A 27999-nucleotide genomic window follows, 5' to 3' on the forward strand; every position below is an offset into this window, starting at 1 on the left:
TCCATCTCACTTGGATGTATTTCATGAGACGGGGATAAAGCCAGGAAAAAACTAGCATCATCCAGAGAAGAGAACAAACCTCAGCATGTCTTAACACACTCAAGTCATAGGTATGAAAGGACGAGTAGGGGAGAGAGGCTGCGGCCGTCTAGAGCTGGAGAGGGGTGAACCGGAGTTCAGAGACAAGCTGGTTATCATCCTGCAGTAGCCCTGCGAAGAGCCACTGAGCCTGTGCGCGCTCGCAACCCAAATACTGCAGACGCGGCTTCGGGCGGGAGCCTCCCGCAATGTGAAAGCCACGGCCCCACACCGCTTACTTTGCCTTCATCTCCTGCATTGTCGCCCAGCGTTGGGTGGAGAATCGAGTCTTCCATCCCCACCGCCTCGCCGTAGGGCAACGCAGCCGCCGAGCCTCCCGCGGTACCGACACGACAGGCCGCTTTGTTCGGCAGGCTCGACGCACGCCTCGTGCCTTCGGGAGCAGATGGGGCGGCCGCGGGGCAGCCAGCCTGCGAGGAGATGAGAAGCGGCGTGTGGGATCACCAAGCTTTCCCCAGGTTTGCCGCTGACCCTTTTTCCCCATCCGCGCCCCGCGACGGCACGCCTTGTCACCCCCGCCTCGCGGCGATGCGCCGACGGGTCTGTCCGCCGCCTGTGAGAACGGGAACGAAGGAAGAACCTCTCTCTCCGGCCACCCCGGCCCGGGGTCCGGCTCCAGCTCCGGCGGGGAGGCCGCAGGAGTCGGGGGGCTCGGCGGCGGCGGGCACCCCTCGGCGCAGGCCGGAGGAGGGCAGGGGAGGCCGGGCCGCGCGGGGTGAGGGGGAGCGCTGAGGTAACGCGCGGGCAACAAAATGGTGGCCGAGGGCCTGGGCGGGCCGAGGCACGCACGGGCGCTGGTGGCGGGGCGGGGGGTAATCACTGCCGGTACCGGCACCGCTTCTAGCTTCGCCGGGCCGGCCACCCGGCGCAGACCCCACCGGCCGTTACCGGCAGCCGCGCCCCACGGCGGCGGGGCGGGGGCGGGGGAGTGCCGCGGCCCGCCCCCGGGGCTGCCCGGCCCCGCCCGGCCCCGCTCCGCTCCCGGCAGCTGCCCGTACCCCGTGAGCGCCAGCACCAGGTAGGGCCGGGCCGCAGGCAGCGCTGAGGGGGGAGTCTCCTCCCGGCCACCCCTCCGGTTGCCGGGGCTGAGGGGAAACCGGCCGGATCCTCGCCGAGGCGAGGCGGGGCGGGGCGGGGGGGGGGGGCGCGGGGCGGCTCCGGGGGGGGGGGCACGGTGGGGTCCGGAGGGAGGAGGCGGGAGGCGGGCGCGGAGCCCCGAGGCTGTCAGCCCCCCGCCTGGGTCCCGGCTCGGTGCGTTTCCTTCGGCGCCTGAGGGGACGGCGGCCGGGGCTGCGCGGTCGGTCGGTCGGTCGGTCGGTCGGTCTGCGCGACTTCCATCAGCAGAACGCCTCAAAACTTTGCGGTGCCTCAGCGTCAGAGTTACCGTCCTTCAGAGAGCTTGGCTCGGTGAAGTCGGGGAGCGTGTCGGTGGCACAGGCCGAGGAAGGAAGGGGCAAAAATACCGCAGAGCGGCGGGGCCGGGCCCGAGGAGTCACCCCCGAGGTGCGGGGGCTGGCGGCCGGCAGGGGCCGGGCTGCCTCCGCTCCCCACCGCGCCGAACCCCCCGCTTAGGTGATGGGAACAGTGGGGGTTTTGTTTGTTTTGTTCTTTGCCTGGGGGAAGAATGTTTGAAAGCTCTGTTTGAATAGAAATTCAAAAAATGTAGACACTTAAAACGTATTTAAAATGTTTCCTAGGAAGAGTGTTTTAAAAAAAAAAGTTATGGGGATGACTTGTTTCAAGGAGGCCTCATTAGTAAGTAGATCCTCTTTGAATAAAACTGCTTTGAATGTTATTTGCTTTTGGATGTAAAAAATCCGACTTTGCTAACAAGGATGATACTAGCATTGTTTCCCCTTAAGTCTCTTGTTTTTCTTACTGATCATTACAATTTCCATTTTCCACTACCAACTTTCTGCATGACGCAAGTTTATCAGCAAAAAAAGTTTCCTTTGCTGGGGTATGGCATGGCTCAGCTTAGGGTGTCCTACTCTGGAGTCAAATGGGGGTGGGGGTTCCTTAAACATCTCTCATCCTTTAGGTTTCTCAAACTATTTTACAGAATACTGTATGACATCCGTCTGGGCAAATGCAGCGAAACCCGAGTACTGAGGAATAGGTCTCGCACAACCTTGGCTATTGCAACAGGTTTCTCTCATCTTGTCCATGAAGTAGTTTATTCCCTAATCCCTACTACAGGGAGGTGAGAGATTGAAGTTTAACCCATACCACTAGCAGAGAGAAACAGAGGTCAGCCCTGTTTAACATCTGCTTCACAGGATGGCTGATGCTGGCATTACAGCCGCCTCCCTGCCTGCCCCACACTATATCTGTTTGGTGTGGTTTCAGGCTCTGGATTGAACTCGGCTGTTCACCTCCAGAGCGGATAATGAGAGTGCTGTCCTCTGCACTTATGCACCAACCCTGGGTGTCAGTGTTAGTTTATCTGTACCATTGACAGGCCCCATAGCAGGACTGACTTGCTGGAGTGGTGAGAAGTCCGGCTCCATGGATTTCACTAGAATTTGGCATGAAGATAGGGCAAGAATTGTAGTTTCACCTCATTGGTGACACAGGTGGATGGTGAACGTCTTAAATGTTAAGTGTTTAAATACAGGGAGGGATTTTCCAGTGGTTGTCTGAGTGTTTAGATAACAATTTGTTTTAGTGAGAGCTGAGTACCTGCAGTGTCCCCAGGAGAATGTCTCCTGCTCTCAGAAGAGGGGAGGCTTTCTCCAGCTGGATGAAATTCCAATGCTATAGGGAAAACACTGGGGAAATTGAACCAGCCATCAATCTTTGGCCGCTTCTGAATGTCTAAAGGGTGACAAAGCGAAAATATAACTGCTGGTTTCAACTTTGATTTTACAGGCACAAATCCAACACGATTGTGAATTTGTTCCTTTCATCACCAAAGCAGGGACGTGAGATAGCGTTCCACAATCGAGTTTCGTGGTTCTGATAATGTTACCAAGGGGGATTGCTGCCAGCTCCGGCTAAAAGACTGGCTGCCTGACATGTTCCATTACAAGGCTGTTTTTGTAGTTACTTTATGTACTTTTGTGAGTGCTTCAGCCACTTACTGAGTTCGTAGTGTGGTCAGCAGTGCCACTGCGTGCTTCTTCGGTGGAAGAGAAGAGGTAAGAGCCTTCCTATAAGACAAAAAGCAGCAGCTAGCTGTTTTTAAAGACCCATACTGAGCCAATGCTTCCCCCCACCCCAAGTTCAGATAAATTAACTTTTTGTTGTAGGTTGGGTGTTTTACAGAGTCCTGGTGGGAACTAAACCATTCTTAAAATAGCACTGTGACATACTTGTATCTGCTTTCAACTCGCTTTGCAAATACAAACTTTCCATTTTAATTCCAGTTGTGGACATTAGTGTTGCTACTGAGTAGCATGTATGTGAAAGAGGATGTTGGACAGGAATATGCAGCTTCAAAAAACCCAACAATTTCCCAGTTTTTCTTTGGAATCCTGACACCAAAAGAAACAGTTTTGGTTTTTTTTTTTTCTTTTTCTTTCTTTTTTTTTTTTTTTTTTTAATATGGGCTGAAGCAATGAAGTTGAAGATTGGTTGCAGTAAAGCAGAACATGGTTATCCACAGATACGAAGTAGCTTGGGCACAATAACTAACTACTGTCTAGGAAGAAGCAGCTGCTCTTGGTTTTTGTTCACTTTCACAGCATTTAGGAATTGCCCTGTGAATAATCGAGTTCTGAATATGTCTCTGCCTGATTGCTATCAAATGCTTTTCATGAAAAGGCAGAAGATTCTGATATGGGCAATTTGTTAGTAACAAGTTGTGTATTATTTCTGTTGATTAGTGGTTGTCTGGTTCTCCAAACCAGGTATTTGATATCCCTTCTAAAAATTTAAACTGAAAAGAAAATTGTATATATGTTATTTTATATGTCCACTTGTAATCTCTTTTGAATCCTTTTAAACTCAAAACTCAAAAGATGTCTTGTGCAGTGGCTTTCAAAGGTCACTGGGGTTTTACATTAAGAAGAAAACGTCAAGTTATCTTTTTTTGTGCACCTTATCTCTTTGTGTACCTCTGTCATGTCATTTGTTCTGCTTCTCACAGCATTAGTTCAAGTCTTTGTCTTTTCAGTCTCTTAATCATTAATTAATCACTTTAGACACTAAGAAGACTAAGGGAATTGGAAAGAAATGCTCTGGATGATTAATTCTTTTTTCCATAAAAGCAATAAACTTGCTGGGGTTCTCAGCTACAAGCCATGCTGGAACTATTTTTCCCGTATCAGACACAAACTCCCTAGGTGGGGATAGTGCACAGCTATTGAGCCTAAAAGTGTGGTCAGCCAGAGAAGTATTTTTCTGCAGGAGGCTCCACAAAACAATGGTAGTGTGAAAAGGCAATGCAGTCATGTGCAGTCCTCGGGGCACAGGAGCAGAGAAGCTGTCACACTGGTTCATCAGTATCTCCTCTCTGATGGCAGCTCACAGCAGATGTTTAGACAAAGGAAGAGAATGGAAAGATGCATGGGCAGTTTTTCTCAGGTCTATCCTTGTGACTTTTGGCAGTTGAGAACTGTCATGGTTAGGGATTTCCTGAATTGAAGGTTGTATTCAGAGGTGTTCTTTTTTAAAGTAAGGAGAACAGAAGTAAATTAACTGGCGGTAGGAGTGTCTGAACAGACTTTATATGCACCAGGCCTGGATTTCAGAGGATATGCTTATGCCTCATCTCTGTTTCTCAAGAAGTCACAGACATTGGCAGATTTCCAATATTTACACTACATCCTACAGTCTTTAGCTCCCTGATAGCAAAAGAACACTGATTGCCAGAGTGGATTCCTCAGGCCTCTTATTAGCAGTTTGGCGCACTGCTAGGTGACACTGTTTTTTGTACACGTACCAATATGTTCATACCCTCCAGATAAAGTTACACTGCTGGTACTGGCCCGATCATAGCAGCAAATGCTTGTCTTGTTGCTTCGCAAGTCCCATTACGTCCATCACTGTACAGACGCTGAGAGTACGTAGTCTGCTGTTCCGGGCGCGTATCCAGGGCACTGGAAGAGAGCTGCCTGAAAGTATGTCACTGTTAAATCCCATCATAGCTGAAATCATATCAGACAGTGTTCATAAGATGTCGACTTTCAGTGCTTCACACCTGCTCAGTGAAGGAAAGCATGGTCAGAAAAGTTAGGAAAGGAAGTAGCAGCCTTTAACTGTAAGGTTTGGCTCTCAGCAGGATTGCCAGGTGTTTATCTCTGATTATCCACTGATGATGCATTTGCAAGGTTAAATAGAGCTCTGACATTAGTGGAGTTAAATAGAGCTCCAGCAGCTTTTTCCTGGGGTGCTTTGCAGTGCTTGGCAACCTGAAAATGCCAGACTGGAATAGCCATGCTGAATCACTGACACTCAGCTGAGGGAGTTTGGTGGTGCCACTGACGTTGGAGTGGTTGATTTGCTTGGTACTCTGGGGATTTCTCTCTGTTCACACTTCCCTCTGGAGAATAACGTTTATTTTAGTTTGTCTGTTTGGTTTTTCCTACTTTGGGGTGGACTGGAACTTAGCTAGTAACTGGATCCTCAGTCAGGATATTCAAACCAGATTGTCAGTTTTTTTGATCAAAATTTGGGATGTGCTAGTGACTGGCTGGAAGGGTTAGATGGTATAGACAGAGGGTTTTTGGCGATTGGGTTGTTGTTTTTTTTTCCTTTTACGCATTTCAAAGTGTTCTTTTCTGACTACAGAAAAGGCTATGTTTTTGGTCTTAGCCTTCCTCTTCTCTTTTGTCCCTCATTCACCTCCCACTGAGAACCTGAAGAGCTGGAACTCTTCTCAGCTCATGTCCCAGCACAATTGGGAGAGGGAGAAACAACCGTTTGTCCGTATTGGGAGCTAGTCAGTCAGTGGGATGCCATCCAAAAGCAAAGTTTAAACATATGTTATTTACTGAATGTTTCCACACACAGTAAGAATACAGCTACAATTCAAAACACTGTCTTTAAAACACTGGAGGAAATGAATCATCCCGAGATCTTTCAGGACGGATGGAGGCTGCTGCGCCACGGGCGATCACCATTAGGATCTTCTTGTCTTTCAGGCTGTCAGCTCTGAGAATGCTTGTGGTTCCTCAACACCCAAGCCTGAATCCTGCTAAAAATAAAATGAAAAACCTCTGTTAATCACCAGAGGGAGAGCTGAAAACAGTTTGCTATGAGGAAGAAGCTTGTATTTTGGCATGTCTGTTTATAGCATTGCCCTCTTGTGGCTGTGCGCAGCGGGGATGGGAGCCGGTCGCTCCTGCTCCCAAGGCTGTGGTGGCAGCTGGTTTTGGGGCTGAAAACAGCTTCCGTGAGAAGGTCCGTCTCTTCAAGCCAAAGTCATTAATGCAGTGGCCACACCTGCGTATGTTAGGAGAACTGATAGCAAAATGGAAAGGGGAACTCTAATACCTCTGTATGTCTCTACATTGATTTACTTGGAAGTGGGTGTTTGTGAGGAAAACCACTTCATGTGAAGTGGGGGAGTCCTGTCTCCTCCTTGTGCTCCTGAGGAGGAGGATGGTGAAGATGTGCTGAAGCTGCTTGCATTTGTGTGTGCTGGGTGCAGGACCCGAGGAAGCTTTTGATCATAGCAGTAAGTCTGTCTCTTCTGCCTGTCAGCAGGTAAATGCAGGTACTAGAAGCCTACATTGGTTGTAACTCTCAGCCGTGCCTCATGTTCTGATCATTGTCCCTGATCTAGAAGAAGCACTTTGATTTTGAATGTATATTAAGTGAACTAATTTCTGTTAATTCTGAGTTGCTTCATGTCTCACGTGGAGGTTTTTGAGACAGAAGGATAAATTCTGTGTGGAGCTGATTTGGAAAGCAGGAGCTTACTGAGGCAGTTTCTGTGCAGCCACCCCAGGCTTCCGCTGCTGCTGCAGCAAAGCGAGGGCCAGCCCCGTGGCGAGCTTGCTGTAGGACTCGGACGTGCTATGCTGCATCAGTGTGTGGCGCAAGACAGAATTTCATCCATGTGATTTTTACTCACAAATTTTTTATACTCAACCCTAACATTTGCATGTACTTCCCTTGTCCTTGTACCTGTAGCAATGGCTTATTGTAAGTCTTTTCACCTAGTCGCCTGTGTCTGATGCTACGCTTGCAGTGCAAGGCCATGTTTCATGCTTCACTTTTGGACTCATTTTAGGCAATCTCTTCTGGTTTCTAGCCCTTCTTCTCCAGTAATAATATATTACTTTGTTCTTCTTTGGGTTATGGATAAATGATTGAACAGGCTTCTGTACTAGAGGAATGTATTGGCTAGTTCTCAGGGGGAAAACAGTTTGCATAAAGTTACAGATGATTTCCCCTGTACACAGTCGGGACCTGGTGACTGGAGGAAGAACATCTGTGTCATTTCCCTGCAGCTGACCACAGGCATGGCTTCACTGCCTCCGTTAATGTGTTTTGGCTGTCACCACCAGATCTCTCTGTGGGACATAATATGGGGTGGTAGTCATATTTTAATGTAGTGGATTGTGTCTTATGACTTACATAAACACTCCTTTAAGACACGTTTTCAGCACTGAACAATGATTCGTGTTTAATTCGGGATTCATTTTTGCTCACAACTGAATGAAAGTAGTCAATGATTTTCACTGATCTATACTTATCTATGCTGTGTGTATTTAAGTGCATGATTCAGCTCTCACGTATGCTCTTAAGGTAGGGCTTTTAAATAGTTGATTGTATCAGCAGTTTTTCTCTGGGTGTGTTTCAGATGGGAGACCTATATATTCTCCTAAAGTTTCTCCCATGTAAGTAAATCTTCCGAATTTACATCAGTGCAGCTGAGAAGAAACTCAGGCTTTTGTGTTGAAGTTTTCAGCCTTGGTGCATTGGGCTGAACCCTCTGTGTTTACCAAGTGGATCATATTCAAAAGGTAGAGAGACCAGAATAGAGCTGACATGACTCATAGTGCAAACAAACAGCTGGAAAAAGTGAACAATACTCAAATCATCTGGGTGTTCTAATTTGCCGAAGTGGTTTAGTAGGAATTTTAACTTATGAATGCAAAAACCTACTTTCCAGTTGTACAGATAATGCTGTACTTTGTGTCCAGACTGTTGATCTCAGTTGTCTTGGCATCAGATGCATATTTTAAATGAAGGAGGAAGTTGCTGAAGGGACAATGCCAGTTTGAATTTTTTGGATTTGTGGCTGGCTGCGTCTGTTAAGATGTAGCTGCTAGGAATATCATTAACTATGCTGCTTCTCATATAGAGAAGTGAAATAGGTTATGAAGCCACCATGGCTAGGGTAGGAGGACACTCTTCCATGCCAATTTTTTCTTGTCTCAAATAAGCTTTGTTTACTAGCTTCTTCAAGGAATGAACGGAAAGGGATTGGTTTTAGTTTTGTGCGTATACGAGTTTAGGGCTGTCTGGAGACTGAAAACTGACCTAATCTATCATTTTAGGTATTTTTCAATGCCTGTCACCTTGGCAGCAAAGCTGAAGTCCCACCAGATTTATTTTCAGTGGTTTACTGAAGAGTTAATCATAATATATACTGTTCTGGCAAGCAGGCTGTAAGGAATAGACAAGTATTTCTGTTTTCAGTATGCACTGTCATCAGCTGTTAATACTGTGCTGAACTGTCTTTCTGTGTTTTATGCAGCATCATGTCTTGAGCTTTTTATTGTCAGAACTTTAATGATTCTGTAGTATTCAGTCTCACAATCTTTGTAAATTCATCAGAGTTTTTATGGGTTGGCAAAGGATCAGAGAAGAAAGAAATGGCTGTGTGGGTAGTCAGAAAGTATAGATTCTCTTCAAAGTGTAGAAATAGCTAAACATGAAGCAAGCAAATAACTTTATTTGTGGTACATTTGATCTCTTCAGTGTCATTATTTCAAAGAGTGATCCGAGGAATCCAGCTCTTACTCTGGGAGTGTTACTGTCGCAAGTACAACCTGTTGATTTCATTGGGATTCATCATGCTAGTAAGATTGTATGACTTTGCTGCTTGCAAAACACAGTGACTTACGGTTTTCCTGTTGTTGCAGCAGGAACACAATGGTAATTTACTTCTGGTGCTTGATATAGGAGGTCTGGAATTCTGTGAGATAAGGGAGTCTTTCTTTTCCTGAGGAGATATATTATTATTTCTTTAGAGCAGTCCATATTCTCCAGGCAATTTTTGGTAAATAAATAGAGGGAAAGATAGAATTAGCTGGGTGGAAAAGCAACTGTTTGCCCCCGAGGTACAATAAGGATTAGTGCACAAGAAGCATTTTTGCAGCATGAGTGTTGTACAGATACAGACTCTACTAAGATTTACCGTTCTCCCCATATTTTAGAAATTCAGTCTGTATTTGCAAGTTATTTTGACGCTTCATAAGTATTATCCATTAAAATAAAAAATACAGCCTTTGCCATCTAGAAATGCAGAAATTGTTCCAGAAGTAAGCAGCAGGTGGTTTAGATACTCCGTGGTATAATATTATGTTGGCTGCGGACCTTCCTGTGTGGGCTTTGTTTATGCAGCAAGTTTAGACAAATTATCTGAACCTACCATGAACTAGACACAGAGCTGTAAATGAGAGCAACCACATGGTGATCTGTCCTACTACCACTTATTTCACACTCTCATTTAATTCAGACAAGCTTTCCTGAGCAGTCCTGTGCAGGTAAGTCCTTAATATATTTGTGGGTATATACATGTGTGATTTGCCACAGATTAACTGTAGCTCTAAAAAAACATTACGCTCATTTTTCTCTTGTAAGTGCCCAGTTACTGAATAAAAGTGCAAGGAGAGAAAAATATTGAACAGTGGTTTTTCAAATGTGAGGGAGATGGAGTTCTCTGATGCATTGTGAGACAAAGGCAAATAAGCCCCCTCACCCTCACAAGCACTGTTGTTTTTAAACCAGGTTGCTGTTAATGTAGTGATCAGACCTCTGGGTTTCTCTGTTTCATGTAAATACTCACTTAAAATGTCTCTTTGCTTCACAAGACATAGACCTCTTTACAGCTGAGTCTATTTAAATGAACAACCGCACTTATTTCTTTTTTCACCAGCAATTTTCCACCTCTTTGTTTCCAGTTGCCCATCTTCAGTAAGTATCCAGAAAAAAAAAAACAACATCCAGAAGCATCATTGAATGGCTTAAAAATATATGTGCTCTTTATAGGCTTAGAAACATCAGAGTACAGTGTTGTGAGGAAAGTCCCTTAAGCTGCTAATATTTGCTGTGTCATACAGAGGAACTGGCTACTAAATAGTTACACCCATTCCATTGTATTTAATCTTGCTTTAACAATTATTTAATTTAAAAATGGTTAAACTATTATCATTACTGTCTTGTGCATTTTGTGTTCTGAAATACTCTGGCAATATCAGAAGTCAGAGGATGTTTTGGTTGAGTGTGTGCATCCCTTCACCTTTGGTAAAGCTGCTCTGAATGTTTGAGGCTGAGTCAGGATCAGACTGGAGCCTAACAGAATAAAGATTTTTCTCCCTTCCCCGCCCCCCCCCCCCCCCCCCCCCGCCCCGTCAGTATTGGATGATATTGTCTCGTAGAAAGATACTTTAGACAGCATCATTAGATGCTTTAGAAGGTGGTAGGTGTGAGGATGTGACAGTATATTTGATGTGGAGGAGCTAGGCATTGATTATTCCCTGTAATGGACTTTGCAATGTGATAGAGTAAGAGATTCTGGGCTCTGTGTCCACAGGTTTTTCCTGAAGGGAACAGGACATTCTTTTCAGTACAGTTGTGCTGGGCCACATCTGAGCAGTGCAGAACTGGGCACCTTCTTGGCAGAAACAAATTCAGAGGAGAGTAACGACAAATGGCAAAAGTGCTGATGGCATCGATTTATGAGGGTGTAGAGTGACTCTGACAGATGAGTGGGAGGCACAGCCACAGAGATGAATGTAAAGAGCATAAATGGAAGTCTTTAGGGAGGGAGGCAAAGAGAACTGTTTATTACAAGTTGCAGGCTGGAAAGAAGTAAGTTGTTTTGGACTGGATACCAGGAGAGAAAACTACTGAGTCGTGGATCGGAGGTGGTGGAAGCATCAACTGTCAGGGCTTCCAACAGCACCATAACAGAGAGGATGCACAGCAGGGCAAGAATGTCAGGTTTGCTGAGCAGAGACACTGCAGGGTCTCTCTGACTTTTCTGGCCTTTCCTCTGAAGCAAGCAGCTTACAGCCTCAGGAAAATCATTTAATGCTTTCCTGAAGAAGCAATCTCTAAATTCTGCCAGTGGTCTGTGAGCCAGATGCAGACTTTTGTACAGTGTCAGCTTCCCTCACATACCAAGTCTCACATTTTGCGTTTAGTAAAAAGGGGGTATATTCCTGTAATTATTTCCGTAGGCCAGTCTCCGTTATATGGCATTCTCAGCTAAGCCTGTCGTGACTGTGTTAACTGCACATCTGGATACTATAATAAACTGTTGTCTTCCACTGTTTGCTCAAATCATTGGAGTTCTTAAGTTCTTGTTTTTATCACTATGCAGCCAAGTGTCGTTTAGATGATCCATCTGCAGTGAAAGCCTGTATTCCAAGCCCTTTCCTTGTTTTCCTTAAATAACTTTCCTTTGCATAAGATGTTGGCTCTGCATAGCACCCTTTCTGTGACTAAGCCGGATGGTTTTATTAACATAGCTTGAAATATGCCTTTTTCCCATGTCTCCATCAGGACATCCTTTTTGGTAGGGTCCTGGCAATCTCATCTGGCATATGCCCTCAATAAAATATCCAGAGCACAGATTTCTGTGGCTTGATTTAACAATGCAACATTTGCTGACAACAGTAATAAACCATACCAGCTGTTGGAGTATATTACACTTATTCCCTTCTGATATGGGTCAGATTAATTTTTACCAAAGAATACTATAATATACAATTTATTCATTGTCCCCCTCTTTTCCTCCTTTGCTTGTATTTACATTCTGCAACTAATTGGCAATGCAAGTTTGGACTGAGGGCAAAACTTAGAAGATGCCAAGTTAATTAGAAGACCAAATAAATTGTTTTTCCAAAATATCATGTATGCTTATGAGCGTATATCTACAGATTAGATTATATCCTTAAACAGGATGCTAACAAAGAAGATTATCCTAGGTCTTTTCACCTTCAGTCTGTGAAGTTTGGCCAAGTGTGGCACTATACAGGTATTTATTAATAAAAAGTCCGAAGTATTTTTCCATTTGGAAGGGACCCATCTCTTTCTAATGTTATGCAATCCTGTCATCTTGGTTTGGGTATGCTGCAGCTGCAGAAGCATTTCACAGCTGGCTTCCTTGGAGTCAGGGTTCCAACATTTTTTTCACTGGGTCTTAGACCTCTGACATTCTGAACTTCCTTCACAGAGATCAGAAATACCAGCAGGACTAAGACATTGTTTTTATTGAGAATTACCAGTGAAATTTTCAAAGGTACATTAACTAAACCAGAGTTTGCGGAGGTGACATTTCAAAACAAAATGCATCAGCTTGGACAACAGAGAAGCCGAGTGTTCTAATGAGAGAGAGAGAAAGAAAATATTCTCATGCAGAGTGGAGAAAGCACAAAGTGGGGTCTGCTCTTTCCTTCATGGAAGTTTTGTTGTGGGTGGAGGATTTGACCCCTTATTTAAGCATCTTTTGAGAGATTCTGAAAGTGGGAACCTCAGACTGTCAGGAATTTGTCCCTGGGTGCATTAAGAGGAAAAGAGTAACCAGCAGCACTACCACACGTAGGCATTGGTTACATTCCTCCTAGCATTCTTGTTTGCCCTTCCAGGATATTCATAGCCACATACCAGAGAGCATGTCTGAGGCAGGTCTCCGTGCATCCCGTGGGCAGTGTTTGGCAGATGCTGTATCACAGACGCTGCTGATTTCACCTCCAGGAGCCATTCCACTCTGGCAAGAGCATAGGGCTGCTCTATTCCTGGGGTGCCACAGTGGAAAGTTTACTGCACAGTTTACTTATGGCAAACACTTGGAAAATGCGATAGATTGGCTTTCTGAAGCGTGAGACAGTTGGAAGAATAAGCGTCTGCTCTTCTGGCGGCACATCATTGGTATGCTACGAGCAGCCTTAGTATGTTGTAATTCCATTGAACTGAATAGGTTTGATGGTTCTTACATTCCTGTCACAGGGTCTTGCTACACCCTCAGTAGTATTTGGTTGTGAAATTACTGAATTAGCTCTTGTTCTGTCACCTACCAGACTACTAATGCACTTTTGCTAACACATGAGCTAAAATACATTGGTCCATCTCAAACCCCTTCAGAGTGTATTACTCTGATAATAGCTTGTGTGGACATTCCATTCAGGTGCAAGACACACAAAGCACATGTTGAATTTTGCATCTTGCTCCTCTGACAAATTCAGAGATATGAGGGCATATTCCCTCCACCCTCAGGTTATTCAGTTGTATCCCTTCAGTGCTTCTCTGTTCTTCTCATCTGCAAAATCTCTTTCTCTGCAGCCCTTGCCATCTGGAACAGCCTTTCTGTTCCTCTGCGTCTCATCAACTTTCCATTTATTTGCAGTTTTCAGCTGACAAAATGTTGCCTCTGTTGCTGATGTCTGTTAATTTCTTCCTCTCTCACTGGCCTTATGACTAGATATTTGGCTTGTTTGAACATAATTGCACTGTTGGCTGTAACGGATAGCGTATTGTCTTGAGTTATTGCCTGCTGGGATTAAGCGTCTGCAAGTGGCTGAAGGAGTCTCTGAGACTTCCAAGAGGACTGTTTGCACAAACATGTTACGCCCCTATATTGCGGAGGGGGTGGGTGTGTTTGTCCCTGATAAAAGATTGGCTTCTGCAGTTCATTTTCACTAGCAGCGAGAGGAGGAGGGAGCTGGGCGCTGGGACTCCCTACGGATTCTGCAGAAGAAGGGAGAAGCCCATTTGCTGTTAGAAATGGGCAAACAGGACTTGAATTATATTTTTCTCACCATTTTTTGCACAGTGGCTCTGAAGCTGAACTGTGTTAGCTCCATGTCTGTTGCAGGGCTTGGATATGTTGTTACAGCAGCTGTTGTGCTTTCAGCTGTGGTAAGTGATTAACATCACAATTAAACATTGAAAAACTTCTGTTTTTCAATTACTTGTAAGAGTCACACTCTCTTTTAACTCTTTGTAAGGAGTTTGTCCGATTTTATAGTGGGAGTTTGGGAGAAACAGAGTCAGGCTGACTGGAATCATAATGATAAAAAGTTCATTGTTTTCCATCTTTGATACATGTTTTTAGCTTAGGAATCACTTTGGTAGCTAACTTGCTGTTTTGCTTTCTAGTTTGTAACATTCTTTACTTCTGCCTTGAAAGCTGAGCATATTGTACTTTTGTCCATCAGCTACTGTGAACTGTCTTCTTTGTCAAAATACTGGATGCTTCTAATACAACTTTTAATTTTTTCTTCCCTGTTACTTGATACCACTCAAAGGCATGCTGTAATATACGGACAAACTTCCTTTGCCAATACGACAGAAATGTTTTATTTCCTTACAGTATTACCAAAGTGAATTCTTTTATAATATAGTTATAGAAAAGTGTTGATTATATTTGTTAAAAGAATGGATTGCATATTGTTAATACATTGCATAAGTATGACAATACACATATTAAACCAAAACTGCAATGTCCTTAGGTCAGGATGTTGTGTATATTAGTGTAATTCCTGTAAGGGAGCAGTTACACAGAAGTACTGAAGTAAGATGTCAGAACAGAAGAGATGTAAGAAACCTGTTAATTATCTAACTCTGATGATATTCACAACATTTTCCAGAAAGAGCTGGGTAAGATCACATAGGTTTTAGGAAAACTGTAAATAATGTTTGTGCAAGATGTACAACCTGTGTAGTTAAAAGGGAGTTATTTCCTACAGTCTTGAATGTCATGCAGCATTTATAAAAAAGAACAGTCAGCAAGGGGATTAGTCTTTCACTTATGTGCCATACTGAAAAGCTGTAAATTAATAGAGAAAATATGTAGAGTAAAATCAAGAGAGGTAGACAAAAAACCAGAGAAAAGAGAGTCTAGGAAACAGTAAGTCAGGAATAAGCCAGGAAGCAGAGTTGATTGGAAGTGAAAATTAACAGTGATCAATTGAGAGGGGTTTACTCCCCCCACCCCCTGCCCAGCTTTTTTTTTTTTTTTTCTTCAAAATCCAGTGCAAGAGAAGAAAGGAAACTTTCCACTTGTTGCCTGGAACAATAGTTAAGAGATCAGAAGCAATATAATTTAAACATGCACTTCCTTTTACTACACATATTGAACAACATTCTCTGTCTCACCCCTAGCCTGTCAGCATGGTGGAACACGCTGAGTTTTTGAAGGCTGGGAAGGAACCTGGCCTTCAGATTTGGAGGATCGAGAAATTTGATTTGGTACCAGTGCCAAAAAATCTGTATGGAGACTTCTTCACAGGAGATTCCTATCTGGTGCTGAACACCATCAAACAGCGGAGTGGGAACTTCCAGTACGACTTGCATTTCTGGTTAGGTAAGTCTGATGGGAGTGCTCCTGCTGAACTGGGAGCCCAAAGTGAACTCTGTTCCTCTCACTACACCAGCCTTGTCCAAGGAAATAAAAAGCAGAACTGGCAGTAAAGTAAGAATGCAATTTTGGGTGCATATAGCGCTACTCACCTTAAGTATTTGAAATGGTTTCTGCAATAACGAGTACAGCCATCTCTGTATCTAGAAATAGCTTTTTCTGATCCAGATGACAGAGTAAGTCCCTGTTCTCCAGAGGCTCACAGAGAAGACAAGTTCTCAGATGAAAGGGGCAGCTGAAATCCTTTCTGTTTGAAAGGATGGAGGTTGCTTGTTATCCTCCTGACTCAATGAGTGGGATTTTTCCCCCTGAAGTTCAGATCTCCTAACTGGCCTTCTGCAGTAAAAGTCACTGAGTAACATGGTGAGGGTTTCTCCATGTCCTGCAAAACCAAGACTCTTGGACAATACCATAGTTAAAGCTATGTAAGATACTTGCATGGTGGCTTGTCATACCTGCCATCTGTCAATAGGTTTTCCACACCAAAGTGCTCCAGAGAGGCAAACTGCTGTGGAACTGGTGCCCCGCTAGCATCTAGAGCCTTCATAAAGCCTGATAATGCCTTCCTGCAGATTCATCTGTCTGTGTGTTCGCTCCATAGCGAGTTTCCTTCCAGGACAGGGTGAAGTAGCAAAGAAAAGTGAATGATACCTATAAAAGAGACAGCTGCGAAGCAGTGGGGCTGCAGCAGTTACAATGGTATTGTAAGCCTGCAAGAAAAATATACTGTTTATACTGCTATTTGGGGTCATTATTAGGAAAGTTTGGAAATAGCTATTCTGCAGACCTTCCTGGAATCTAAACTTCGCAGTAATCTGCTTTCTCCCTGGTGTTTTTGCGCAGTTGAATGTAGAGGCAGAAACCCTCCATTGCCTCCAATTTGTTGCCTTTTAATTTATTAGGAGATGAAAGCTCTCAAGATGAGCGTGGGGCAGCTGCCATATTCACTGTCCAGATGGATGATTACCTTCAAGGGAAGGCTGTACAGCATCGCGAAGTGCAAGGCCATGAGTCCTCAACTTTCCTGGGGTACTTCAAATCTGGCATCAAGTACAAGGTAGGTGATTATGGGGTCTTTATACTACCAGTCTGAATCAAGTTTGCAAGAAATGGCATCCTGCCCACTGCCCAGTTCTCAGAAGAATGAGAATTGCCCTTTTTCCAGTTTCTTAAAAACCGTTCTCAACCAGATGTTTTCAATGAGTTGGAACTGACAGGGTGGAGAACAGCATATCCCAGTGGGAGAGGTTTGGCTGCATTAATAATACACAAGCAAAGCCCCAGGAAATTTTAGGAATCAAGGTTTTGTTTTTCTTCGAGAAGCAGAGGAAAGAATAGTCCCAAGATGTCTGGAATGAATTTAAGAAATAGCAATCCGAGTTAATGGGAAACGCCTACCTAGCAGATTTAATTTCTCCCCACTTACGTCACAGAGTTTGACCTTCCCAGTCTCTTTTTCTGTGCTTAGCCCACCTCCTTAGCATATGTAATGTTTTGGTAAAGTAGACGAATAGTAGTGGGAGTTAGTCTTCCATGCCATTGCAGTAAAGTGGAATAGAAGAAGTAAAAACATACAGTCAAGAACAGTTACATTTGTTAGGAATCCAATGGCACAAGGGAAGTGGTATCAGGTCAAATGCTTGCGAAGTGCTTACATTTCCTCATGTCTAAGACTTTCCTAGTCTTTCTGTTTTGCTTATTTCCCACTCATTTGTTGTTACTTTCATTCATTTGAATTTGGTTATGCTTTTTTTGAGGATAACTGACATGAGTCCTGTTGCCTACATTGGTAAGTATTTCCAAGTGTCTCTGTGTCAGCAGAGAAGGTGAATCTTCAGGTTGGGATAATTTCTGGTAGGCAGGTCATATAATACACATGGAAATACTCTTCACCACACCAGTCTTACTAAATCCTATTAATACCTCAACTTAGTTCTTCAAATTTGGAGATCTCCAACTGTGTTGTATCAGTGTCCCTTAGACACTACAGGAATGGATAGCTGGGATGTATTGATAGATACATGCTATCAAAAGCCCAGCCTGGGCACAGTAGCTCTTTCTGCAAGCTGCTGATGACCCTCTTTCCTGTGAGAGGCAAAAATTGCTCACTGATAGCAAATCAGTAGGAGTTTCATTTTTTCTGAAGCAACAGCACAAGTGTGAATTGTTCCTTTGTTTTCCCTTAGGCTGGTGGCGTGGCTTCTGGCTTCAGACACGTGGTTCCCAATGAAGTAACTGTGCAGAGGCTTCTGCAGGTCAAAGGCAGGCGAACAGTCCGAGCGACAGAGGTCCCTGTGACCTGGGAGAGCTTCAACACAGGGGACTGTTTCATCCTTGACCTTGGCAGTGTAAGTACCATGTAAAAGACAGGTTTAGTAGACTTTCAGGGGCAGGAGATGTCTGATTAGTTAGATTACTTAAGGATTATTTTTTTTTTCCTCCACTCTGTTGAGGCTATCTCAAGTGTTGAGCATTCTGAAACAGTTTAGCCAGTCTTTTAACATCTTTCAGTCTCAGTCATACTGCTATCTTGTCTAGAGGGGGGTTGTTATACTCTGACAGTTGCACGGTCTTTCTCTTTTCCCCCAGAACATCTTTCAGTGGTGTGGCTCCAACAGCAACCGCCAAGAACGGCTGAAGGCCACTGTGCTGGCCAAGGGGATTCGGGACAATGAGCGGAATGGTCGCGCCAAGGTGTATGTTTCAGAGGAAGGATCAGAGCGGGAGGAAATGCTTCAGGTTATTCTCTTCATCCATTTGTCTGTGCTGGAGTGGGAAGGGCAGTATGTGGAAGAGTGGGTGCGATGGGTAGATAGGCTTAGTAGCGTGTGTCTTTACATGTGAAGTGTTAGTGGTATAAAGACTCAATTCAATGCAGACATGGTCCTCTGCATCGCTGGGACATCACAGTATATTTTCACTGTTGTTGATCTAAAAGTTTCTTCTACTTGTTCTTGTGGCTGGAGCATCTGGGGAACAGAGATCCTCTTGGATTGGCTGGTAATTTTTTTTCTCTCTCTCAGGTTCTGGGACCAAAGCCCAGTTTGCCACCAGGAGCTTCTGATGAGACCAAAACTGATACAGCCAATAGAAAGCTGGCTAAGCTCTATAAGGTAACAAGAAACCCTGACAAATAACTTTGTGGAGAATGGAGTGATCTTTGCGCAATTAGATGGAGCTAGAATAGCAGAGAGGAACTGAAGTGATCTGAATCCTGCTTCTGCCTTACTCTGCTGTTAGCTTTTTGTGAAGTTTTATGTATGAACCTTGATTGCTTACACTGCATACCCACATGCTGTTGTCTTTATCACCACTTTTCACTGTAGTGAGACAGCTGGGACTTTCCAGGAATTTTTGAGGGAAAGGCAGAGTGTGAAATGAATTGGGGAGAAAGGGAGTTTTCCTTTGTATTATCATGCATTGTGTTAGGAAGATGACAGGAAAGAACTAAAACCAGTGAGCCTGAGAACCAGGATGAAGCAATGATTTGGAAGGTAACATCTGCCTTCAGCTAGTGTAAGTGTAGAAGAATGTCCAAGACTTTTGGGGAGGAATTAGTCTGGAGAAGAGGAGGCTGAGGGGAGACCTTATCACTCTCTACAACTACCTGAAAGGGGGTTGTAGTGAGGTGGGTGCTGGTCTCTTCTGTCAGGTGGCTGGAGACAGGACGAGAGGAAATGGCCTCAAGTTGCAGCAAGGGAGGTTTAGGTTGGATATTAGCAAAAATTTCTTTCCTGAAAGGGTTGTCAGACATTGGAACAGGCTGCCCAGGGAAGTGGTTGAGTCACCATCCCTGGAGGTATTCAAAAAGCGCGTAGACGAGGCACTTCAGAACATGGTTTAGTGGGCATGGTTGATGGTTGGACTCGATGATCTTGAAGGTCTTTTTCCAACCTAAATGATTCTATGATTCTATGAATGTTCTCTACAGCAGTCTCTGGTAATGATATGGTGAATATCTGCCAAGATGGTTTGTAATTTGAACCTTTATCCATTAGTAAGTACAGGAACTCACACTACTAAACCCACTTGATACAGGGAGGCCTATTCACAGTTAACAAGACTGTCCTCTCCAGTTCCTGAGTGCTGTTGGTTTGCTTTAGAAGGTATTTCTTGGCTGCTTGTGCAGCAAGGATAGTTACCATTCTGGATCAGTCTTTCTTTGGTCCCAGCAGTATCTGCTTTGCTAGAAGTACTTGAAATCTTCAGAGTAAGTGTTATGTTTTTGTCATCCTGTTGCTGTGTCAAAGGTATCCTGTTTGAAAAACAATAGTGCCTGAAGCAGCCAATGCATTCAGATTTATTTCCCTTCCACTCCCTGAGTTTTGGACTATTGCCACGAACCTGGAGGGGAACAGATGATGCCTTATCTAATCTCCATGCCGTGTTATCACAGGTCTCCAATGGGCGTGGGAACATGGCAGTCTCCCTGGTGGCAGATGAGAACCCCTTCTCCCAGGCAGCCCTGAGTACAGACGACTGCTTCATTCTGGACCATGGCACAGACGGAAAGATCTTTGTTTGGAAAGGTATGATAGAGATGCAGGTGAAGCTGATTATGCATAGATAGGATCTTTATCCAGTTATCAATCCCTGTTTCTTTGAAGCTGGGTAGAGGAGTGTACACTTGGTGGTGGTGGTGCTTTTCAGGGCAAGTTCAGATAGCATTAACAATCTCAGAAAAGCACTCTCATCTGAAATGTCACATGCTGAAGTACAGGGTCTTTAGTGTAGAGCATTAAAGGGAGGGTCCTGGGAACCAGGAAGAAAAAATTAAATTAATATCGTAAGTAGAAAGGCAATTGTGCTCTCTCAGCCATCACAAAAGGCATAAAAGAGACTGAACAGTTGTAATTTGCTATTTGGCATCATCTAGCTGGAAGGCTGGGCCCTTCTACTCTTGCAAAAGGTAGAAGTACCTGGGACAGTTTCTTCTCTGGGTATGCAGAACTTTTTAAAAGTTGGCCTCTTTTCTCTCTATTTGCATTAAAGGCAAGGGTGCCAACTCTGAAGAGAAGAAGGCAGCACTGAAAACAGCTTCTGAGTTCATTGATAAGATGGGTTATCCAAAACACACCCAGGTAAGGATGTGAAGCCCACCTGTGGCAAACCCCCAGACACCACTGGGGTCACTTTTCTGCCACACAGGTCACTGACTCCAGAGCACAGCTCATGTGAAGTGTCACTAGCAGTCTTTCAAGTAGCTCCTGTTTTGGGTCATCTGCTCTTCTGCAGGGAGATATTGCAGTGTTTCTCCTGGTCTAACGCAGTCCTTAAAATAGCATTTATCCCAACACAACTAGTATTTAACATTTCTTCCTCTCAGATACTTTTTTACCTTTTCCATGACCTCTCTCCAAAGAGTGAAAAAGAGAAGGCGTAGATAAAACTGCCCTTCTTGTTCTTAGGGAGATGATTCTAAAGGCTTAATATCCCTTAGAACTCCCCTGAGACTGACTGCCTCCCATAGCATATGGAGATCTATATTGTAGGTTGTAATAGTATGGACCTTCCAGGTGTAGTTACACAGAGGCTTAAAGATTGAGTAACACTGGCTTGAAAGAAACAGATCCCTTCAAACTAGTGGTCGCAAGCAGCAAACAGATAGTTTGTCATGTGTCTTTTCTCTTGGAAAAGATCTGCCCAGTATGGTAATAGCTGGAGGTAATATTGATTGCTGTGTCTCTGATTATTGCATCAGTGAGACCTGACATTGCTCTTAGTACTGCATCTTGGCACCAAGCATTTAACTGCTGTAATCTCAGAAGAGTTGTACCAGACAGTTCTCTGTCAGCTTGAAACCAGGACTCACATGAAGCTAAGAGCAGCCAGAGCTGGAGTTGCGTGGGATGGGAGGCAAGGCTGCTCCTGATGGGCTGGCTCATTTGTTTCAGGTCCAGGTCCTCCCTGAGAGCGGTGAGACACCTTTGTTTAAGCAATTCTTCAAGAACTGGCGGGACAAGGACCAGACAGAAGGACTGGGGCAGGCTTACATTTCTGGTCATGTTGCCAAGATCGAGAAGGTACCTTTCGATGCTGCCACTCTGCACACCTCCAAGGCCATGGCTGCCCAGCATGGAATGGAGGATGACGGCTCTGGCAGGAAACAGGTGAGCAGTGTCAGAATCCCTTTGGGAAGGTTTCCAGAATTTTCTTTGCTATTTGATGGCATTCCTGCAAGAGCAGCAAGACAAATGGAGGCCTGAGAGTCATCAACGCTGCAGTTTTGTAAGTGCTGGGTGAATTTTTAACACCAGAAATACCAGTAGGGTCTTGGGAGCCCTGCAGCTAAGTGGTGTAGCTGAGCTGTTAATTTTGACCCCAAAATTTCCCTGGGGCAGTGCTTCACCCAGCAGTGTGGACCCAGACCTCTTCCTCATTCTTCTTCCTCCCTGTTATTCTAGCTGTTGCCATCACACATGTGATGGGTGACTGTCTCAGAGCACCTATCTCATGCAGCTGGATGCATGCATTTGCGCACAGAAGCAGTGGTGGAGGTGGGCTTGAAAGGGCTGGGTACTGTCCAAAAGCCTGCAGAGGTCCCAGCCAACATTAGACTTCTCAGAAGTCCCCAGTAAAGTCAGAAAGCTCTATTCCTGACTGTCCAACTGAGAGAAATTAAAATGATCATGTCAGGTACAAAATGGGCATCAGTGCTGGCAGTGCTCATAGTCTGACTCGCATTTTCTCCACTGGTTCTGGTGGAATCCCATTAAGGGTTGGGATCACCCAAGAGGATAAGCTGGATGTGCCCTGCTTCCCGACCTGGCTGCAGGCTGTGGAATGCCAGGTTTTTAGCAGCGTTCCCCAGCAGGTGGGGCTGCAGGACCGCAAGTTCTGGGAGGCTGAATTTGGGAAGAAAAGGGAACAGGCGCTCTGTCAGGAAAGTCTGCTTATTTTGCTGTCAACGTTGAACTCAGAATATTTCTGCTCCTCTCCTTTTCTAGATTTGGAGAATAGAAGGTTCAGAGAAAGTGCCAGTGGATCCTTCGACGTATGGCCAGTTCTACGGAGGGGATAGCTATATTATCTTGTACAATTACCAGCATGGTGGAAAACAGGGACAGATCATTTACACTTGGTAAGAAAGTTTTCCTGATGCAAGCCAGGAAACACTGGGGCTATGTGGGGCTGAGATTCCACTTCTGCGAAAAGGGGTCATGGGAGGTTCCCACTTACAGAGGATCCTCAGGGGATAAAATTTCACCCTGAATAACCTTCCCTCGCAAACCAAACCATACCAGAGGTCTGGAATGTTTTGTTTGAAGTGGGACAATGGGGGGAATTACTGTGCTGGTATTTTTTTTTTCCTTTTTTTCCCAGCAGTAGTTACTCCCTTCTTTGGATCAAGCTCTAGTTCTTTTTGTGGAGTTCCTACATTTTTCGAGACTACTGTAACTAATTTTTGATACTGTGCCACATTGGCTGGTGGCTTACGACTGTTACAGTTCCCAGACCATGCCCTTAAAGAGGAGTTTTTCAGCAGGCAGTCTCACTGTGGTCTTCTTCCTGCTCGTCAGCAAGCAGAGAGGGCACAGGCAAACTGTTGAACTGAAACCAGGAAGGACGCAGTCTGTATAGGGGCTGCATGTGTAGTTCCTGATAACAGTACCAACAGGCATGTCTTTAAACTAGCTTTAGAAAGATAATGGCAGATGGGCATGAAGATAAGAAAGAATCTGTGCTTGTTATCTAGAAAACATTCCTATCTCCGTCTGTAATCACTGTGTTACAATATAGCATAATGAATTTCTTCATGTTGAATGAAGTACTGCAGAGGTTTGGTAACAGAGGTTTTTCTTACCTCTTGATCTCTGTAATGTGTGTGTGTGTGGAAAATGGCTGAAAATAAACCTCAAATTTTGCCTTGTCCTTCAGGCAGGGTGCTGATTCCACTCAAGATGAAATTGCGACCTCTGCATTCCTCACAGTACAGCTGGATGAGGAGCTGGGAGGCAGCCCTGTGCAGGTAAAAAACCCAAACCCAACCAACCAACCAACCAAAAAAACCCAACACTGTGAGAATAAATTATATATCTATAGTCATAGTTATATAGTTATATGATACCAATTGGCAGTGAAGAAACCCAGTCACGTAGTGGCAGCCTCCAGCCACACCTACACACCAGCTATTATGCAAGGAAGTTTTACAAGTGGCCTGCATGAGACAGGAGGTTTTTTATGGCTGTTACTTGTTACCTCTGTGCTAGTGGACCACTCAGCAATTAAAATGAAATGGCAATTGTGAGAGTTCAGTTTAAACACTGGTCTACTTTTCTGTGGGAGGCAATAGCTAAGCTCCTGTGACCAGCTAGGAATATTCCAGCTGGAAAGATGGTTGTAAAGGCCTTTTCTGGTATATCTTGTGCTGCTTTTCGGCAGCAGCTTAAAACTGACAGCAAGTTTCTTCTTCTCTAGAAACGAGTAGTGCAAGGAAAAGAGCCACCTCATCTGATGAGTATGTTTGGTGGAAAGCCCTTGATTGTTTACAAGGGTGGAACCTCTAGGGAAGGAGGCCAGACAGCACCTGCGGAAACGCGCCTGTTCCAGGTCCGATCCAGCACCTCGGGAGCTACCAGAGCAGTAGAGGTATGTGGAAAGTGAGTCAACTTCCGTGTTGTATGCACAGGGATGGGAACATGATACCTTTGAACAGAACAAGGGCCAAATTGAGCTTTCTGATGTAAAATGAAACACATTTTGAAAACTTTACAACTATTAAAAGATTCCTCTTTTCCCATAGATAAGTAGTGATAATCATTATTTTCTAATTAGCTTATAAATACCACCTTGAATACATTTAAGCCATTTTCTCTTAAGTCCCCCCTAGATGCTGCACCCTGCACACTATGATGCTTTTCAAACACTGTTGAAAACCACTAGGATCTGGCCATTGTGACTTGTTCTAAGCCTGTGTGACAATAATCCTGAAGACAGAAAGTGCTAAATACCCTATATGTAAATAGAACTTGTGCCAGGACACGGGTCAAAAGCCCCACTCCTTTGAAAGAAAATGCACACAATCCCCCTGGGGTGCAGCAACAAAAGAGAGACTAAATCCTAGTCAATAGCTACAGGTGAGGCAAGAGCACCGTCTGCAGCAACTTCCTAAGTTTCTGGCTTCAGGATGGCATGTCCTTGTTGACACAGAGGAAATTACGTTAATGATTGATCAGCCTCAGCAGCAGGGATAGTGCTCTACAGTGGTCTCCCCAGCAAGTTCTTAAATCTCCTGTCATAACCATAAAGACTGGCAAAATGACAGATCCAAGCATTCTTGCCATAGGTCATATGTATCTGTAGATTACACACAGAAACACAGATTTATTTACGCTTCTCATATGATTAAGTCTACCTCATCACTCAGATACAGGTGAATATACAACACGTCTTATAGCCTTACATGCTTGTATGGAATATCTTGTTTGCAGTTTATTCAACGATAGGTACCGATTTTTATTTTGAAATATGGACTCTTTGTAGAGGACAATTACATCTGACACGTGCAATGTTCTTTCTTTTCAGCTGGATCCTACTGCCAGTCAGCTGAACTCCAATGATGCCTTTGTCCTGAAAACTCCCTCTGCCGCTTACCTTTGGGTTGGCCAAGGAGCCAGCGATGCTGAGAAATCAGGAGCACAAGAGCTGCTGAAGCTGCTGGGAGCTCGCCCAGTACAGGTTTCTGAGGGCAGAGAGCCAGGTGAGGGAGGCACAATGGAGTCTGAGATCATTTCTGTGTAGCTACACATTCTCAGTAATTATTTCGTGGATATTTTCTTTTGTCTCCCAGAACAAGGAAATGTGGACACAGGCACTGAGGGGCTTCTCCACAGTATCTTCATTATGTTTAACAGCGCACTCATGTTTGTAGGCCTTTGGGACTTTCTGACATAGAAGAGTGCTTCAAGTCCTACCCAAACCATACTGCTACTGTGGTTTCCATGAATAGTTGAAGCATCAGTATCTCCTTCTCTTTTGCAGATAATTTCTGGGCAGCTTTGGGTGGAAAAGCTCCTTACCGTACCTCTCCCCGGCTGAAGGACAAGAAGATGGATGCTCACCCCCCTCGTCTTTTTGCATGCTCCAACAAGAGTGGACGCTTCACTGTGAGTATCTAAGACAGTCAAAATTCAACATCCATCTGACAAAGTGGGAGAAACTCAGTCCCAGTCTGCTCTGAGCCAACCAAGAGGCTGTTACGCCATACCTTCCTTCGCGGTGTTACCTCCAGAAGGAAAGCATCATCAGGACCATTTTTCTGCAGAGACAGCAGCTAGTTCTGTTGCGCTGTTGTGTCAGCACAGCAACTTTCTGAAGCATCAAACTGGTCCTCCCCTAGTTAACAACGAGCATTCAGACTCCTCAAATTTTAACTCATGAATCTTTCAAGTAAAGAGGCAGCATTACAAGTCTTGGGTGTGAGTGACAGTTTCTCTAGGTAGACAGAGACTGATTTTGTGTTCTGTGGTCTAAGAACACTTCTGTGACATAGCCCGAGTTGCACGGTCAAATACCGTGCCGATGACCAGCTTAATGCATCTCACCAGCAAGAGGTGAAACTAGAACCTCTGTGAGCTGGATTTCTCCTGTAAAGATAAAATGGCATTTGAAGCGTGTGCTCATCTTAACCTTGTGTTTTCCAGATTGAAGAAGTTCCTGGAGATCTGACTCAGGATGACCTTGCTACAGATGATGTTATGCTCCTTGACACATGGGATCAGGTATGTCACGTTTACCTAGCGAGGAGAGGAGCAAAGGATGTGCACAAATGGGCTGTAGGTTGAGATCCAAATTACAATAGCTGGAAGAGTCGTTGCATTACAGAGTTCTTTCATCTTCAGGCCTGAGAACAAATCCACCTTACTAGTGACATTGAAGAGAACTTGCATCTGGAACTTGAGGAAAGAGTTGGTGTCCTGCTGCTTCTCTGGTTAGCTTAAGGGCTGAAGATAATAGGCTGTTGTGGATCGTAGGTACTCCCCCAGTCTGTAAACTTCTTGAGGGCAGCATCCTTCTCCTGGCTGGGAAGGACTGTGAACCATTGTTAGGATTCAGCACTTTAAAATACTGACATATTTTCTGTTATTTTTCAATAACAGACTGTGCATAAATCAGCTAAAAGGCAACTTAGAGATTAATTTTGTATGTTTTATGTAAAAATGTTCAAACATCTGCTTGTTTTTCCTGATGATAAGCTAGTGTATTAATTTGTTCACGTATCTAGAATTTATGTAGATAAAATGCAGTCAAAAAGCTTCTCGTTATCTACCAACAGCTTTAATCACGCAGGTCAACAATCCAGGCACACCAACACGACTACGTTCTTGTTCTGTGTTGTACTCTGTTCACTGAGACTTTGTCTAAGTTATCCTTTCTTTCATAAAGAAATCGATTGTTGCTGAAATAATTCATATGGGGTTTTTTTATCTTTAGGTCTTTGTATGGATTGGGAAAGATGCCCAAGAAGAAGAAAAGACTGAGGCGCTGAAATCTGGTAATGTCACATTTTCCTCTCTGAACTAACCGATTCTTATTTTCCCACTATCTGATTGTAAGGCAGGCAACTTAATATACTGAGAAACCTACCTTAATCACAACATAAAATTCAATCTTGTGATCAAAGAGATCACATCTCTCAAGACAGGAGCATCCCCAAGATCAGCATAAAGAGCTGTAGTAGTCAGACACACTGTGCTCAACCCCCAGCCCTGAACAAGTATCCTTGTGTGGGTAAGCGGGTGTAGCCTGCCACTGTATTACAGCTTTTTTATAATCCTGAGGTCGGTTTTCTGCAAACAAGCGCCAGTCTTCTAATAGGTGTAGGTAAAACCATAGTGTGAACACTTTTGTGGGTTTTTGTTTAAATGAACAATCTGAAATTGTATCTCTAGCATCTCTAGCTAAGCTGTTTCAACTGTTGCTCCCTAAGACTTGCACTCTCTGAGATGTCTTCTACTTGTGTGTTTTCAGCTAAACGGTACATTGAAACTGATCCGGCCAGCCGAGATAAGAGAACTCCAATCACAGTCGTTAAACAAGGGCTGGAGCCGCCAACCTTCTCCGGCTGGTTCCTGGGCTGGGATGATGACTACTGGTCTGTCGATCCTCTACAGAGAGCAATGGCAGATGTGGATGTCTGAGTAACAAGTTTTTTCTTTTTTTAAATGGAGCAAGTTTAGTGCCTTCAATGCCTTCAAGAGCTACTTCCTCCTGCAGGATGCATGTTAACAAGGCAATGATGTTAATAGCCAATTAGCTGTGCAATAATTACCGAAAACAATCATGACCAGTCACTGACCCTGCTCCTTGCTTTGATTATATTTAATACAATAAAGCTTGTATGGAATACATGAAGA

General features: G+C 44.3%; 1 protein-coding gene across 4 annotated transcripts; it reads left to right on the top strand.

Annotated features, from left to right (window-relative positions):
• The first annotated feature begins 836 nt into the window (after positions 1-836).
• Positions 837-27997, top strand: GSN (gelsolin). Of its 4 annotated transcripts, XM_029999940.1 has the most exons (18): positions 837-1117; positions 1797-1854; positions 15388-15589; positions 16546-16700; positions 17830-17991; positions 18233-18382; positions 18667-18756; positions 20040-20172; positions 20636-20724; positions 21538-21753; positions 22591-22724; positions 23522-23612; positions 24062-24232; positions 25169-25343; positions 25625-25749; positions 26287-26364; positions 27077-27137; positions 27614-27997. In XM_029999940.1, exons 1-18 carry the CDS (start codon positions 852-854, stop codon positions 27781-27783), a joined length of 2526 nt encoding a protein of 841 aa, XP_029855800.1. In that variant the 5' UTR covers positions 837-851; the 3' UTR covers positions 27784-27997. The 4 variants fall into 4 exon arrangements, with proteins under 4 accessions (XP_029855800.1, XP_029855802.1, XP_040975712.1 ...); XM_029999942.1 differs by lacking the exon at positions 1797-1854 and having other exon boundaries at positions 1058-1117; XM_041119778.1 differs by lacking the exons at positions 837-1117; positions 1797-1854 and adding an exon at positions 3129-3239.
• The last annotated feature ends 2 nt before the right edge of the window (positions 27998-27999 follow it).

The sequence above is a fragment of the Aquila chrysaetos genome, chromosome 24, assembly GCF_900496995.4.
Source record: "Aquila chrysaetos chrysaetos chromosome 24, bAquChr1.4, whole genome shotgun sequence".
In the NCBI taxonomy this organism is placed as follows: Eukaryota; Metazoa; Chordata; class Aves; order Accipitriformes; family Accipitridae; genus Aquila; species Aquila chrysaetos.